The 17862-nt window shown below is 47.8% G+C and overlaps 1 protein-coding gene across 1 annotated transcript in view; it reads left to right on the forward strand.

The window, feature by feature from the left end:
• BMPR1A (bone morphogenetic protein receptor type 1A) overlaps positions 1–17862 on the forward strand; it is a 101818-nt gene that overhangs the window by 82345 nt on the left and 1611 nt on the right. Inside the window, exon 10 of the mRNA XM_082268346.1 lies at positions 16271–16401. Coding sequence (XP_082124472.1) covers positions 16271–16401 — 131 coding nt within the window. The remainder of the gene's footprint in view (positions 1–16270; positions 16402–17862) is intronic.

Here is a 17862-nt window from a genome sequence, read left to right on the forward strand (position 1 = left end):
TTGGTTTTTGGGCGATTGGCTAGCAAAATGCATGATTACGGTTGAAGTCGCCCCTGACCTTTAAGGATCCAGCTGATGGGAAGGTGGAGACTGTGGCCCGGAATATGTACACTCTTGCTGGTTCGGCACTGAGGCCGATATTCACCAATGCCCTGGTGTCGCAAACTCTGACCGAGTGGGCTTGGCTTTTACACAGCGACCTGAAGTGAGAACAGCTCCCCCCCTGCCTTTTCTGAGCTGGCGTACCAGCTGGTCCAGGGGCTTCAGTTTATCTGTGATGCCTCTTTGGATGCAGCTCCCCTAGTGGCTGGGCTCTCTGTTTCGGCAGTGGTCCTTCGGCGTTTCTTTTGGCTTAAACGCTGGTCTGTGGACCAGACTTCTAAAAAGACTTTGATCTCCCCTTTCAAGTGGATCACCTGTTCGGGGCTACCCTGGATGGCATCATTAAAGGTCTCACAGGGGGAAAGTACTTTTCTTCCGCAGGCTAATAAGGGCATGGAATTTAGTCGTAGACTTGGGCCCTCCTTCTCTGCTCAGAAGTAGTTTTTTTCATCCCTCAGGGTTGACTGACAAGCGCTCAAAGTCTTTCAGGGCCTCTTCTGGAGGATCCAAATGAACCTGGTCTGGCAGAACACTTTCTCTGTATCGGGGGTGGGGGCACGTCTTCGTTGGTTTCTGGACCCGTGGACTTCCCTGGTACAAGACAAGTGGGTCCACAAAGTAATTCGGTCCAGCTACAAGATCGAGTTTAACTCTGGTCTCCTAGCAAGGCTTTTTACTGCCAACTTGCGCATGTCCCCATGCAAGGATTTTTCCTTCCAACTTGCGCATGTCCCCAGACCGTTTACAGGGCCTGTTTGGGGCTGTACAAGACCTGTTGCTTCAAGGGGTCATTGTCCTGGTTCAGATTTTGGAACGTTTTCAGGGTTTTTACTCAAACCGGTTTACAGTTTCCAGGAAAGAAGGCAAGGTGCGTCCAATCCTGGACCTAAAGGCGCTGAACTGCTTTGTGCAGGTGCAGAAGTTCAGGATGGAGTTCATTTGCACGATAGTGGCATCCCTGAATCAGGGGGATTTTGTTGACTCTTTCCACATCAAGGATGCTTACCTTCACATTCCAATATGTGCCAGTCACCAGTAGAGCTGCACGATTAATCGTATGAAAATCGCGATCTCGATTCACCCCCCCTGACGATCTAAACCTGACACATGCTCGATTCTTTGCATAGCTGAGGGAGCAGAGAAAACAGCTGTGGAAAACTCCCAGTAACTATAAACAAAATGATTACATTGTATCTTTCCTCCTGCAAACGCCTATCAGCATAGTCTCCCAGTAACTATAAACAAAATGATTACATTGTATCTTTTCCTCCCCTCTGCCAGGGAGAAAGGAAGTTTAACCTCTTAAAGACTAGACCTTTTTCTGACACTTGTTGCTTGCAAGTTAAAATCATTTTTTTTGCTAGAAAAGTAGTTAGAACCCCCAAACATTTTATATATTTTTTTAGCAGAGACCCTACAGAATAAAATGGCGATTGTTGTAATATTTTATGTCACACTGTATTTGCGCAGCAGTCTTTCAAACGCAATTAATAAACTTTAATGAATAAAAAAAAACGTAACAGTAAAGTTATCCCAATTTTTTTTTTGCTACACAGAGAATCGGGAGAGAATCGTGATCTTTATTCCAAGCTAAAAAATCGTGATTCTCATTTTGGCCAGAATCGTGCAGCTCTAGTCACCAGTGCTTCCTCCGCTTTGTCGTGGAATAGAAGCATTATCAGTTTGTGGTGTTACCCTTTGGTCTCACTTCTGCTCCTCAGGTTTTCACAAAAGCATTTGCCCTGGTGCTAGCATTGTTACACCAAAGGAGGATCGCAGTACTTGGCTACCTGGGGCGACCTTCTTCGAGGGGAGTCCCCTACTGCTCTGGTTGAAAACCTGGAAATCACTATACAAACTGAGAGAATTCAGCTGGATTCTGAATTTTCAAAAATCTGCTCTGGTTTTGTCCACAAAGCTGGACTATCTGGGTCTGACTCTGCCTGAGCCAGAGTGCCCCTTCCTCTGGACAAACTCCAGAAATTGCAGGCTATAATTCGTCTCCTGCTGTCCAGCAAATGGTTATCCTTCTGGACTTGCATGTGGGTGCTGGGCCTGATGGTGTCTACCTTTTTGAGGCGGTTCCGTTTGCACAGCTCCATAAGAGATCCCCGTAAAGGGAGATTCTGGCGAAATGGGATAAGACTGCAGTCTCTGGAAATCAGATCCGGCTAAACCAGGGAACGAAGGAGTCCGATATGGTGGCTTCATTCTCCAGCGCTTTGCCTGGGCAAATTTGTCTTCCCCTTGTATTGGACAGTGGTCACCACGGATGCCAGCCTGTCCGGCTAGGGAAGCATCCTCAGGAAAATTCTGCTCAGGATCTGGACACTGGAAGAGCCAAGACTACTGATCAATGTCTTGGAACTCCTAGTGATCAGACTGTGCCTGGACCATTGGACGGATCGTCTTCAGGGATGTCTAGTGCGCATTTATTCGGACAATGCCACGGCTGTGGCTTACATCAATCACCAAGGGGGCACAAAGAGTCCTGGTGGCTGGGGAGGTAGCCGGCATTCTAAGGTTTGTTCCAGCCTTCGCAGCCGTATACATTCCCGGGGTGGATAACTGGCAGGCGGATTACCTCAGTCGGCTGGCGTTGGACCAAGGGGAGTGGTCCCTTCATCCGAGTTGTTTCATCAGTTGTTTCTCCGGTGGGGCATTACCAAGGTGGATCTATTGGCATCTCGGCTCAACAGAAAGGTGCAGAGGTTTGTGGCTCGGTCACCGGATCCTCTTGCGGACAAAACAGACACGCTGGTGGCCCCATGGGGGTCATTATCCTCTGATTTACCATCCAAAAACACAGAGGGCACACCCACCTAGTGCATTATCCTGAGACAAATAATTTATTGAATAAAAGCATGGTAAGTATAATACTCACAAAGTTGCAATTGTTAAAAGCGCATCACAGATCTCAGGAAGTTTCATCCAATTGTATCAACATATGCAACAAAAAACTGAAGACCCCGTGGGCCCGACGTTCCTTGGAAACTTCCTCTCGGGGAGGATCTGCTGTCCCAAGGACCAATCTTCCCTCCTGCTTTACAGTCGCTGGTGTTGAAAGCTTGGCTGTTGAACGCCAGGTGCTGATGGATAGGGGTTTTATCTGAGTCGGTGATTCCAACGCTGTTAAAAGCTAGGAAATCTACTTCTAGGGAGATCTGCCACGTGAAAGACGTACATTGTGTGGTGGTAGTCTCTTTGGGTTCATCCTCACTCCTTTTCGGTGGCTCGGATCTTGACCTTCCATCAACGGGGGGTTGAACAGAAGTTTGCCTTGAGTGCCATCGAGCACCAGGTGTCGGCTTTGGCGGTCCTCTTCCAATGACCCTTGGCCACACACTCCCTGGTGTACCTTTCTTCAGGGTGTCCGACATTTTGGTTCCTCCAGTGCGGTCTCTATTGCTGCCTTGGGACCTCAATTTGGTGTTGCCTCCTTTTGAGGAACTTTGGGAGATTCCCTTTCATATGCTTTCTCAGAAGGTGGCCTTTTTGGTGGTTATCACCTCTGCACGCAGGGTGTCGAACTGGTGGGGTTATCCTGTCCGCTTTACTTGGTGATTTACAGAGATCAGGTGGTTCTTCGCCCCTGTTTGTCGTTCCTCCCAAAGGTTGTCTCTGTTTTTCATTTTAATGAAGACCTTGTGTTGCCTTCCCTGTTTCCCAGGCCGAAACATCCGAAGGAAATTGCCTTGCATGCCTTGGATCTGGTCCGGGCAATTAGAGTGTACCTGGCAGCTAGGGAGTCTTTTAGGAAATCACACTCGCGATTTGTGCTCACGGATGGACCTCATAAAGGGTAGTTTACTTCCTTTACTATTTCCAGATGGATCAGACAGACAGTTATTCAGGCCTATTCCATCAAGGGTCAGGTTGCTCCTTTCCTTGTTAAGGCACACTCTACTCAGGCGCTTAGAGCCTCAGGCGTCAGTGTTGCAGGTTTGCAAGGCGGCCACCTGGTCCGTCGGTGCACACTTTCACATAGTTCTATAAAGTTAATATATTGGCATCTGCGGATGCTTCTTTTGGCTGCAACGTTTTGCAGGCGGCTGTTTAGAGGACTTGATCCTCTTTGAGGGTGTAGTGTTTTTTTACAGGTGGGCTCCAGTTGTTTTGAACTCCTCTTGCCTGGTTGGCTACTTTTTAGCCTTGGGAATTTTTTTGCTGTTCCCACCCTCATGTTCAACACTGCTTTGGGATGTCCCAATGGTTATGAAGATCAGAAGCTGTGTCCGTCAAAAAAACTAAAGAGAAAATGGGATTTTTGACTTACCGTAAAATCCTTTTCTCTGATGTACATTGACGGACACACCACCCACCCCTCTGTGGAGTTGTAATTCTGACACTGCTTGTAACAAAACTTGAGTGCCTATAGCAGGGAAAGCCCTGGGACTGCCCATAGGCATAGCCAGATAATTTTTCTGCCTAGTGTCCTACACCTTTTAGAGGGCAGTATAATCCAGTGGTTATGAAGATCAGGAGCTGTGTCTGTCAATGAATATCAGAGAATTGGATTTTACCATAAGTCAAAAATCAGAATTGTCTTTTGTTCATTGACAGACACAGCTCCAGAATCTTCTTGACCATTGGGTTATGCATCCCCCCAACAGGAGTAGGACTCTAGGCAGGAAAAAGCTTTACCATGCCTATGGGGCAGTCTCAGGGGGAATAATCCCACTTCTTCCTGCTATAGGCATTCCGTTTTTTTCTGCTTAGTCAGGAGTAAGGACCTAGTTTCTTGCTGGGATCTCTGGTCCTAGTATTTTTTTCCTTTTTAAAATTGAATTTTTTTCCTCTTCTTTTTTTTTTTTTTTTTTTTTTTATCATTTTCTGTTCCTGTGAGAATTAAAGTCAACTGCTGGACTGGGCGACGGACTGGATATTCTAGATCCTTACGCTCTCTGGCCGGACTGGGGAGACCTTATTTAAATGTCTCGCGAGGAGGCATTGGACCTGGTCACTGCCTGAGTCGCAGCGTTCTTCCTTTCCAACATCACCCCCAATCGGGTGTCGATGTAATCTGTCCAGAGCGGTGCCCACCTGGTTCCTTGGTATGATAAGTAGTTGTCCCCCCCCCCCTCTTGGAGGTTTTTGGGGTGGATGTGGGCCCCTCCCTGGGATGTTGGGACTTCCAGGTTCCCCTCCTTCTCCCCAGCCCCTCTAGGGTCACCGTGGGTTTTCTATACCCAACCCCCCCTCCCTCCCTTGAGGTGGTGAGCTAGCTTTTGTAGGGGGGCTTCCTTCTGTTAGGGTCTAAGCGTTTTTACTAGACGGTATTCCTTTGAAGAATCCCCTTTAAAAAAAAAAAAAGTGGACAGTCCCACCTGCGGTGGATTCTCAGGCTTTCTGGCTGAATAACTCCACACTTATTCTGGTGGAGGAATCTCTGGCTTTTAAAAGACCCCTTTGACAGGAGAGCCAAGACTTTGGTCCCCCACATGTTTACTATGGTCGATTCTGTCCTTAGGCTGGTATTCACCATAGCATTGGTGTCCCATACTTTAACAAAGTGGGCGGAGTGATCAATTTACTGGAACTTCCGGCAATAAAATTTGTCTGGCTCATTGGACAAATCGCCTTCAGGAGTGCCAGGTAAGGATTCAATCGGACAATGCCACGACTGGCGTATGTCAATCACCAACGGGGCTCAAGAAGTGTCCTGGCGGTTTGGGAGGTGGCCGGCATTTTAAGGTTCAGCTGTGTCTCCGGTGGGAAACTCCAGAGGTGGACACGTTGGCCTTTCGTCTCAACAGGAAGGTACAGCGAATTGTGACAAGGTCTCGGGATCCTCTGGCCAACATAACTGTTGTCTCCTTAGGGCCACTATCTTCTGATATATGCCTTTCCCCTGCTAAAACTTCTCCTGAGTCTCCTGTGAAAGATCGAGGCAGAAGGGATCCGGTCATCCCAGTGGCTCCAGATTGGCCTCGCCAGTCTTGGTATGCCGATCTGCTACGGCTAGTTGCCGATGCCCCTATGGAGACTTCCTTTCAGAGAAGATCTATTGGCCCAAGGGCCAATCTTCCATCCTGCTTTACAGTCGCTGGCTTTTAACGATTTGGCTTTTGAAAGTCAGGTGTTGAAGGATAGGGGGTTGTCTGAATTGGTGATTCCCACGTTGGAAAGGATAGACAATCTACCTCCTAAGAAGATTTTACCATCGCGCTTGGAAGGCATACTTAGCGTGGTGAGTCTCTTGGGTTTCAACTCCGTTCCCTTTTGGTGGCTCAGATTTTGGCATTCCTTAAACGAGGTGTTGAGCAGCACCTGGCCTTGGGTACCGTCAAGGGCCTTGTTTTTGACCTTGGCGGTCTTTTTCCCATCATATGGCTACGCATTCTTTAGTTCGCACCTTTATTCAGGGGGTTCGCTTGACTCCCCCAGTAAGGTCTCCGTTGCCTCAACTAAACATATTCACAAGCTTCCTCTGCTTATATTGTCCCAGAAGGTAGTCTTCTTGGTGGCTATTACTCCTGCACGCAGGGTGTCGGAGCTGGCGGCGCTGTCTAGTCATTCACCTTACCTGGTGGTTCTGAGATAAAGTGGTGCTTCACCCTTGTCAGTCATTTCTTTCTAAGGTTGTTTCTGGTTTCCATCTGAATGAAGACATTGCATTTAACTTCCCTGTGTCCTTAGCCTAAACATCCTAAGGAGATTGCCTTGCACTCTCTGGATGCGGTTTGGACGATCAGGGTGTACTTTGCGGCAACAGTCATTTAGCAATTATGTTCCCTGGTAAGGCGCATTCTACACTGCCTTCTGACATCAGGCATCAGTGGTGAAGGTTGGCAAGGCGGCCACTTGGTCGTCTGTGTACACTTTCACAAAATTTTAGAAAATAGATGTGCTGGCATCTGCGGATGCTGCTGTTGGCCGCAACTTTTTGTGGGCTGCTGTTTGAGATGACTTTGTCGTCTTTAAGGGTGTATTGTTTTCAGGTGAGCTCCAGTTGTTCCTGGTTAAGCTTCATGCTACCTGGTTGGCTAGGTTTAGCCTTTTGGGAATTTTTTTCTGCTGTGTTTTTTTACCACCCCTCATGCTTTGGGACATCCCAATGGTCAAGAATGTTCTGGAGCTGTGTCAGTCAATGAACGAAAGAGAAAATTGGATTTTTTGTCTTACCGTAAAATCCTTTTCTCTGATTTTCATTGACAGATGCAGCACCCACCCCTCTATTGAGTTATTTTTCTTCTGACACTGCTTGCAACTAAACTGAATGCCTATAAAGTATCTCACAAAAGTGAGTACACCCCTCACATGTTTGTAAATATTTTATTATATCTTTTCATGTGACAACACTGAAGAAATGACACTTTGCTACAATGTAAAGTAGTCAGTGTACAGCTTGTATAACAGTGTCAATTTTCTGTCCCCTAAAAAGAACTCAACACACAGCTATTAATGTCTAAACCACTGGCAACAAAAGTGAGTAGACCCCTAAGTTAAACAGTCCAAATTGGGCCCAATTAGCCTTATTCCCTCCCCGTTGTCATGTGACTAGTTAGTGTTGCAAGGGATCAGATGTGGTAATTTGGTGTTATCGCTCTCACTCTCTTACTGGTCACTGGAAGTTCAACATGGTAACTCATGGCAAAGAACTCTGAGGATCTGAAAAAAAGAATTGTTGCTCTACATCAGGGGCCTTCAAACTATGGCCCTCCAGTTGTTCAGGAACTACAATTCCCATAATGCTTAGTCATGTCTGTGAATGTCAGACTTTTACAATGCCTCATGGGACGTGTAGTTCCGCAACAGCTGGAGGGCCGTACTTTGAGTATCCCTGCTCTACATAAAGATGGCCTAGGCTATAAGAAGATTGCCAAGACCCTGAAAATAAGCTGGAGCTGCAGCACTGTTGCCAAGACCATACAGCTTCTAACAGTACAGATTCCACTCAGAATAGGCCTCGTCATAGTCAGCCAAAGGAGTTGAGTGCACGTGCTCAGCATCCTATCCAGAGGTTGTCTTTGGGAAATAGACGTATGAGTGCTGCCAGCATTGCTACAGAGGTTGAAGGGGTGAGGGAATCAGCCTGTCAGTGCTCAGACCATACGCCGCACACTGCATCAAATTGGTCTGCATGGCTGTCTTCCTAGAAGTAAGCCTCTTCTAAAGATGCACAAGAAAGCCTGCAAACAGTTTGCTGAAGACAAGCAGACTAAGGACATGGATTACTGGAACCATGTCCTGTGGTCTGATGAGACCAAGATAAACTTTTTTGGTTCAGATGGTGTCAAGCATGTGTGGCGGCAACCAGGTGAGGAGTACAGACAAGTGTGTCTTGCCTACAGTCAAGCATGGTGGTGGGAGTGTCATGGTCTGGGGCTGCATGAATGCTGCCGGCACTGGGGAGCTACAGTTCATTGAGAAAACCATGAATGCCAACATGTACTGTGACATACTGAAGCGGAGCATAATCCCTCCTCACTTCAGAGACTGGGCCGGCAGTCCAAGGCGAACACTGCTTTGCTAAAGAACCTGAGGGTAAAGGTGATGGACTGGCCAAGCATGTCTCCAGATCAAAACCCTATTAAGCATCTGTGGGGCATCCTCAAATGGAAGGTGGAGGAGCGCAACGTCTCAAACATCCACCAGCTCTGTGATATCGTCATGGAGGAGTGGAAGAGGAATTCAGTGGTGCCCTGTGAAGCTCTGGTGAACTTGAAGCCCAAGAGGGTTAAGGCAGTGCTGGAAACAAAATAGCGGCCACACACAATATTGACACTTTGGGCCCAATTTGGACATTTGCACTTAGGGGTGTACCCACTTTTGTTGCCAGCGGTTTAGACATTAATGGCTGTGTGTTGAGTTATTTTGAGGGGACAGCAAATTTACACTGTTATACAAGCTGTACACTCCTTACTTTACATTGCAGCATAGTGCCATTTCTGCAGTGTTGTCACATGAACAGATATAGAATATGTTTACAAAAATGTGAGGGGTGTACTCATTTTTGTGAGATACTGTAGCAGGAAGTGGGAGTTTATTCCCTAGGGCTGCCGCGTAGGCCTGCTAAAGCTTTTTCCTGCCTAGTGTCCTTTTGTAGGGGGCAGCATAACCGAATGGTCAAGAAGATACTGGAGCTGTGTCAGTCAATGAACATCAGAGAAAAGGATTTTATGGTAAGACAAAAATCTAATTTCTCTTGCGTCCTCCGACAGTCGCCGCCCACTCATACAGTCTTCACTTATGGGGTATTGACTTCATCTCCACTGGAGTCTAGGCATAAGACTTGTAAAAGAACAATAAATCTACATAGTCACACCCATGGGGGCTGTCCTAGTCCAATACCCCCCTGCAATAGCCATCCCAATTCAGTTTGTCTTCTGCCTAGCTTCAGGAGTGGATAGGCTTCCCTGTGCTGAGGCTACAGTCTCAGCCTTTTCTCTTTTTCTCTTATGATTTATTTTCAAAAGATGTAATTTTTTCTTTACATTGCTAGCTGTTTATTTTATCAGCACTAGTTAGTGGATCTTCGGATGAAGGCGGCGTCTGCGGAGCTGGGAATCGGACTGACGGTCCTGGTTCTCCAGGACAGAGGGTCAGATGGAACCCCAGCCCGCCATCGAGCATTTCGCAGGCTATGTGTTTGCCCTGGCCTCACAAATGACCCATCCCTGTCCATCAGGGATGCAGCCATGTGAGGTGGCTACCTCACTGGACACAGCATAGGTTTGTCCGTGCACTGATAGTGTCCTGTGTTTTGGGCTGGTGGCACTCCCCTGCCATCTGAAGGTGGGCGGCTTCCCGCTTGATATGAGGCACCCCTTTGCCATCGGATACAGGTAAGTACATTCTATGTGGGGCCTCTGTCTGGGGTCGGCAGTCCTGTGTGTCTGTGGTGTCCCCTGTGTCTGTGCGTTTTGGGCTCCCTGGTCCCGGTCCCTGAGGGGGTTTTTATTCTCTGACAGCAGCGCTGTGTGGGGGTTTTGGGGGTCCCTCTCGTAATGTCACTTTAGGGTGCTTGGGGATGCAGACACATGCGGCGACCGCTGCGGGTTAAAATGGAACATCTTGGAATGCCATTTCCCTTACACTATGTAGTGTATTTTCGCGCCTTACGGCGCCATCTTGTGTGTGGCAACAGGATCGTTCCGAGCACATGTCGGCGGCCATCTTGCTGAAGCCTCCCATTAGTTGACATAGGCATCCATTTTCCCTTAGCCTGCAGCTTAGTTCAGCCTCCAGCGGTGACATCACTTCCTCTCACAGAGCCGACCGAAGAAGCTGGTAACACACTGTGGGGTGTCTGTCCTGCTGTTTCTTTTCTTATCCTGCTTTGTGCACTCTTCCTGGTCAGTTTTGTCCCTGCGGGGGAGTCTGTGTGTCAGTCTCGATAGCGGTGTGCTGTGGTGTCCACAGCGCTCTTAAAGGGTCAGTTCCAAAAAAAAAAAAAAACTATTTATGCTATGGAATCCCAGGACAGCAAGTTTCCTCCAGCTTTGGTGGAGGATTCAGGGTCCTCTGAATCCTCTACAGTCACTAATTTGGCTGCTGTTGTGCAACTTTGGTGTCAAAAATGGATGTGCTGATGTCTGAACTTGCTGCTAGGAAAAGGCCCAGAATTTCCTTTTCTTCTGATTCTGAGTGTGATATGGTTGCTGTAGGTAGCGTGGCCCTTTCGGGGTCTCGCTCTTGTCAGGACCCGCAAGAGTCTGAGGGGGAGGTGGAGGTCACAGGGGTGGATGACCCCCCCCCCCCCCCGGGTCGCCCGAGGAACGCGCAGCTATGGATGAATTGATCCTGGCAGTAAAGGAAACACATTTGGAGGATGCGCCCACTCCTCCGGGCGTTGTGTCCTCTTTTGGCACACACAGAACCCGCAAGACGGCGCAGGTTTTTCCTTGCCCCGCAGAGTTTCACCATAAGGTGAATGAGCTATGGCGCAATTTAAATAAAACACACCTTCGTGGTGCCTAAGAAGTTTCAACTTCTCTACCCTTTTGCGGCCACTATGATGGCGCGCTGGTGTGTGCCTCCTCAAGTGGATCACACGGTGGCTAGATTGAATAAATCTACCCTGCTCCCTGCCGAGGACTCTCCGGTGTTTAGGGACCCTACGGATAGGAGGTTGGAATCTCTTGCCCGACGTGCCTACATGGTGGCGGGTTCCATGCTCAAGCCTATTTTTGCCTCTGTGATGGTGGCTCAGGCTGTGGCGGATTGGACCAAGGTGCTCAAATGCACCCTCGTGGCCGATTCTGCCCCTCCCACTACAGTGGAGATGGTGGATCAGATCTACCGTGGGGTCATGCATTTGTGCGATGCGGCTCTAAATGAGGCCCCTTTGGCGATACGCCTGCCCACTGTCGCTGTGATTAACCGTCGCTTAATTTGGTTGAAATGTTGGTCGGCTGACCAAAAATCAAGGAAGATGGTGGCTGATATCCCCTATGCGGGGTCTCGCTTTTTTAGGGAATCCCTGGATGAATTGGTAAAAGGAGTCACTGGGGGTAAGAGCACTTTGCTGCCCCAGAACACTAAGGGCAAGTTTTTCTGTGGTAAGCGGGCCCCCTCCTTTAAACCTACTCAGGGGTCCTTTCGTGCCTTCAAGGCACAGAACAAGGGAAAACCCTTCAAGGGCCAAGGTGGCCAGAAGAAGCCCTGGTTTGGCAAGCAAAAATCCGGCCAGGCCGGCGCGGCGGCTCAGTCCGCCTCTGCCTGAAGGGGTGCCCTCACCCATTTCAGTGGTGAGGGGATGTTTGCGTGGTTTCCTCCAACCTTGGCTGCTCTGAATCACAGACAGGTGGGTTCAGGAAATCATTCGGTCAGGGTACAAGATCGAATTTCTTTCACGGCCGGCAAACAGATTCTTTCCCTCAAATCTTCATTTGACCCCAGGGCGGTTACAGGACCTACATCAAGCGGCGCAGGATCTTCTCGCTCAGGGGGTGATCGTCCCGGTGCCTCATCGGGACAGGTTTCGTTTACTCAAATCTTTTCACCGTGCCCAGATTCTGGGCTTAAAAGCGCTGAACCGCTTCGTGCGCGTTCGAAAGTTCCGAAGGGAATCACTCCGCTCAGTGGTGGCCTCCCTGAATCCGGGGGAGTTCCTGGCCTCTATAGACCTGAAGGATGCGTATCTACACATCCCTATTTTCGAGGGTCATCAGAGGTACCTCAGATTCGCTATCGCGGAGGAGCATTACCAGTTTGTGGCATTGCCTTTCGGTCTCGCTTCGGCTCCAAGGGTCTTTACCAAAGTGTTGGCGCCTGTTCTGGGCCTGTTGCGGGCACAGGGTATTATGGTCTTGGGATATCTGGACGATCTCCTGTTAAGATCGAATGCCAGCCAGAGCCTGCTGCGCGATCTGTCCACTACTGTCCAGACGCTCCAAGAGTTCGGGTGGACCATCAATATTCCGAAGTCGACCTTGTCGCCTTCGGTTCGTCTCCAGTATCTGGGAATGGGCCTGGACTCTGCTCAAGCAAAAGTGTTCTTGCCGGAGGACAAGCTCCGGACCCTGCAGAGCGAAGTCAGGTCCCTCAGGGACAAGAATTCCTCGTCGCTCAGGACCTGTATGCAGTCCCTGGGGTTGATGGTGTCGGCCTTCGAGGCAATATCATTTGCACAATTTCACTTGCGCTCTTCAAGCGGAGATTCTGACCAGGTGGGGCAGACTGCCTCAGTCCTTGGACCTGAGAGTGTCTCTGAGTAGCCAAACCAGAATGGATCTCTTGTGGTGGCTCCAGTCCCCGGCGGTGTCGGGCGGAAAGTCCTTCCGGCCAGTTCTGTGGACAGTAGTGACCACGGATGCCAGCCTGTCGGGCTGAGGTGGAGTCCTGGGCAACCTGTCTGCCCAGGGCATTTGGTCGGAGGTGGAATCCTCCCTTCCGATAAACATTTTGGAATTGAGAGCGATCAGGCTGTGACGATCGGTCGGATCGTCTTCAGGGCCGCCCTGTACACGGGTGCAGACGGAAAATGCCACTGTGGTGGCGTACATCAATCACCAAGAGGGCGGCAGGAGTGCCCGGGCGGCCCAGGAAGAGACCAGTATTCTGTCTTGGGCCGAGACTCATGTCCCGGCGATATCGGCGGTTCACATTCCGGGTGTGGAGAATTGGCAGGCTGACTATCTGAGCCGCCAGACCCTGGACCAGGGGGAATGGTCCCTACACCCGGAGGTGTTTCAAATGCTGTGTGCAAAGTGGGGGTCCCCAGATGTGGATCTGTTAGCGTCTTGGCTAAACCACAAGGTGGAAAGGTTCGTGGCAAGAACGCGTGATCCTCTGGCAGACGCCTCGGATGCGCTGGTGGTGCCTTGGCGTCAGTATCGACTGATCTATGCCTTTCCTCCGATTCAGTTGTTGTCCAGGTTCCTTCGCAGGTTGGCCTTGGAACAATCACTGGTGATTCTGGTGGCGCCGGACTGGCCTTGCCGGTCCTGGTACGCGGACATCGTTCACCTGGCCGTAGAGCCTCCGTGGCGGCTGACAATGCGGGAAGATCTGCTGTCTCAGGGACCGATCTTCCATCCTGCTTTACAGTCGCTGGCTTTAACGGCCTGGCTGTTGAGAGCCAGGTCCTGAGAGACAGGGGTCTTTCCTCAGAGGTCATTCCTACTTTGATTAAGGCTAGAAAAGCCTCCTCTGGTAAGATTTATTACCGTACGTGGAAAGCTTATTTTGCCTGGTGTGAGTCCAGGGGTTTCTTTTCTTGTTCCTACTCGGTGGCGAGAGTGTTGGCTTTCCTCCAGACTGGTGTGGACCAGCGTCTTGCATTGGCCACGATTAAGGGCCAGGTCTCTGCACTGGCTGTTCTTTTCCAGCGCCCTGTGGCGTCTAATTCCTTAATTCGCACCTTTATTCAAGGTGTGCGTCACTTGGCCCCTCCTAGAAGGGAGCCCTTACCTCCATTGGACTTGAACTTGGTTCTGTCCATGTTGCAGCATCCCCCTTTTAAAAACATCAGGGAACTTTCGTTGCCCATGCTATCTAAGAAGGTTGCTTTCCTGGTAGCGATCGCTTCTGCTCGCAGAGTGTCAGAGTTGGCGGCGTTGTCTTGCCGCTCCCCTTACCTGGTGGTTCATAGGGATAAGGTGGTCTTGCGACCCAATCCGTCCATTTTGCCTAAGGTGGTTTCGGAATTCTACCTGAATGAGGACATTGTTTTGCCTTCGCTTTGTGCGAATCCTAAGCATCCAAAGGAGGTTGCCTTACATTCCTTGGATGTTGTCCGGGCGATCAGGGTTTACCTGTCCTCGACTGAATCCTTTCGGAGATCGGATTCTCTCTTTGTCCTTCCTGAGGGACCTCGGAAGGGTATGGCTGCGTCTGCAGCAACCATTGCCAAATGGATCAGACAGACCATTGTACAGGCTTACTCGTTGCGGGAATGGGTTCCTCCCTTCCCTGTCAAGGCGCACTCTACCAGATCGGTGAGTACGTCCTGGGCCTATCGGCATCAGGCCTCGCTAACCCAGGTGTACACGGCTGCGACTTGGTCGTCAGTGCACACTTTCTCAAAGTTCTACAAACTTGATGTTCTAGCATCAGCTGATGCATCCTTTGGCCGCAAAGTTCTCTGTGTGGCAGTTCCATAGGGAACCCTGGTTTTTGTACGGGTCCCTAGCTGTTGGGGTTGTTTTCCCCTTGGTGGTTTGTTTTCCTGGGTTGTTGCTCATGTTGAGCCCTTTTTTGTTACCCAGAAGGTTACCTTCTTGTACATGTAAGGTTCCTTTCTCTGATGTGGGTACTGCGTTGCTTTTCTGGCGGTTGCGTTGCCCACCCCTCATGTCTACACTGCTTTGGGACGTCCCCATAAGTGAAGACTGTATGAGTGGGCGGCGTCTGTTGGAGAACGTAAGAGAAAACTGAATTTTCCTTTCTCTGAGTCCTCCGACAGTCGCCGCCCCCGCCCTTCTTTTTGGGGTCCTTTGTTATACACTTTCACTGCTTGCGACCAAACTAAATTGGGATGGCTATTGCAGGGGGGTATTGGACTAGAAGGACAGCCCCCATGGGTGTGACTATGTAGATTTATTGTTCTTTTACAAGTCCTATGCCTAGAAACTCCTGTGGAGATGAAGTCAATACCCCATAAGTGAAGACTGTACGAGTGGGTGGCGACTGCCGGAGGACTCAGAGAAAGGAATTTTACGGTAAGATTTTACAAAAATTCAGTTTTTCTATGCGTTACGGCTCATACCCAAAAAAAATGAAATACATTTGGAAATATTGGAAGATTATTTTTATGGAAGTGTTTATGGACTAGAATCCAGCAGGCATACCCATATATTTTTTTTTTTTTTTTTTTTTTCTTTTTTTTTTTTTTTTCCTACTTAAAGGAACGCCTTTTAAATATCATGGTTGCTACTTCTGGTCTTGATGTAGAGCTGTCATTTTAATTGTTTTAGTGCTTGGATAACCACTGACTTGAAATATCTATGTAGCCAGTGAAGTGCTGCGACACCTAACTTGCATACTTGTTTCAGGTCATAAACGCACTAAGAAAATCAAACCAGGATAATAACTGCTCCATGGCACACACCTTGAAAAACAAATCAGCGCTGACCGTTATTGTGTGCTGTTAATAGAACTAAAGTAAAGACTAATTGTTTTATTAATATATACAAATGAGAATGTTTATTGAGACACTTGTGCGTGTGCGGGGTTCGCATGTAATGTCGGAGCGCACTGCTCCTTCATTGCATGCGATCGGCTGTGCGGTGCGAGTTTAGCCATACAGTTTGTATGGCTAAATTTGCACCGCAGCCGCTCCAAACACGCACAGGGACCCTTTTTTCTAGCCGCATCAGGATCGGATCGCACAGCGGTTCACACTTGTGCGATCCGATCCTGTGCGAACTGCACGATCGCACTGCGATATGCGATCAAACTGGGGGTGTCGTTAAGATTACATTGACACCCCCAGCGTATCGCATATGGCAGTGTGAACTGCCGGGGGTGCGTGTGCGATGCGGGAACAGGCTGCGGATTCGCAGCCTTCCCGCACTCGCATAAATGTGAACCGAGCCTAAAACTTGCTGACTTTTATCAAATGCTTGATAGTTGCACTTAACATGAATCAATCTACTTTCAGTGGTTAGTACATTTGAAGAGGAGACTTCACACAATCCTCTTGATAACACTTTAAACATAATTTAAAGCAATGCCATCCATATATTTTATTGATGATTATTCTTTCTGGAACATTTGTTAGGTATTGTTGAAGAGTATCAGTTGCCATATTATGATATGGTGCCAAGCGATCCATCCTTTGAAGACATGCGAGAAGTTGTATGCATAAAGTGTTTACGTCCCACGGTGTCCAATAGGTGGAACAGTGATGAGGTAGGCTGTTGTGATCATTTTTTTGTTATTTTTAGGGAATATAAATGCATGGGACTTTAAATTGGTATATTGAACAACTATAAACGATCTGTGACCAGCCATGGAATCCCGAACAGTTGGCTCAGCCACACGTGTGTCCTAATTCGTATGTGGAGCAGGTTATTAAGCATTCAAGGTCCATATTTGGACCATAGTTTTTACACTGTACACATGTAAACGGTTGGGCTAACACATGTACATGTGAATAGGGGACACCATAAATGGAACCTGTGAATAGGGGACACCATAAATGGAACCTTAAATGGAACCTGTGAATAGGGGACACCATAAATGGAACCTTAAATGGAACCTTTTGAATAGGGGACACCATAAATGGAACCTATCTCATAAGTCACATCTATATCTGAATTACAAGTTCAGACCATAGATAGGAGGTAGTGCTGTGATCTTAATACTCACAAATAACACTCTTAAAGTTGTTTATTTTTTAACCTGAGATCAGTGTCCATTTCGAATGTCCAATGGATACTTTTTTTTTATGGGATATCAGGTTGTATGATTAAGGCCCATTTCACACTTGTCCTGTGATCTGGGACTGCAAAGTCGCATGACAAGTCGTACTCCATGATTAACAAGTGCGGTTCATATCTGCACGACTTCAAATTGCATCGACTTCAGAGTAGTTTCTGCACTACTTTGGGCCAATTCTAATGTGTTTTGAGGTCCGTAGACATAGGCATTGCTTCAAGTCCAGTCAAAATCGTGGCAAAATAACCTTGCAGTAAAATCTATATATATATATCTATATATATATATATATATATATATAGATATATATATATATGGTCTGAACTTGTAATTCAGATATGAATGTGGCTTATGGGATTGTTTTCCACGATTGGGGGAGCAGCAGTGATGGTGGATAGTAAGATTTGCTTTAACATTTGTTACGGTAGCATGTTTTATGTGCGATAGTTTGATTTTTTTATTTTTTTTTTCATTTATTTCATTGATTTACACAATGTACAGTTTATGAATTGTATAACTTTGGGTTTATTTGACACTTGCGGTGAGGTTATTTGAGAACATATATATATATATATATATATATATATATATATATATACAGTAAAACCTTGGATTGCGAGCATAATTCGTTCCGGAAGCATGCTTGTAATCCAAAGCACTCTTATATCAAAACGAATTTCCCCATAAGAAATAATGGAAACTCAGATGATTCGTTCCACAACCATTTATTCATAAATCCTTCAATTTATATTCCATATAAAAAGATTATAGCATTGCGATAGGTTGTGTAACCATACAATGTCCATCCACAAATAGCCGCTTCCACAAGGGGATTGGAAGCAAAATCCAGCAGGAGCTACAGAGTAGCAATATGGTTCCATTTAATGAAGGTACAACATTTAGCAACTCACATGGTTGATGAATAAAACAGGC

This window comes from Pelophylax lessonae (genome assembly GCF_965119305.1).
Source record: "Pelophylax lessonae genome assembly, chromosome: 9".
Taxonomy (NCBI): domain Eukaryota; kingdom Metazoa; phylum Chordata; class Amphibia; order Anura; family Ranidae; genus Pelophylax; species Pelophylax lessonae.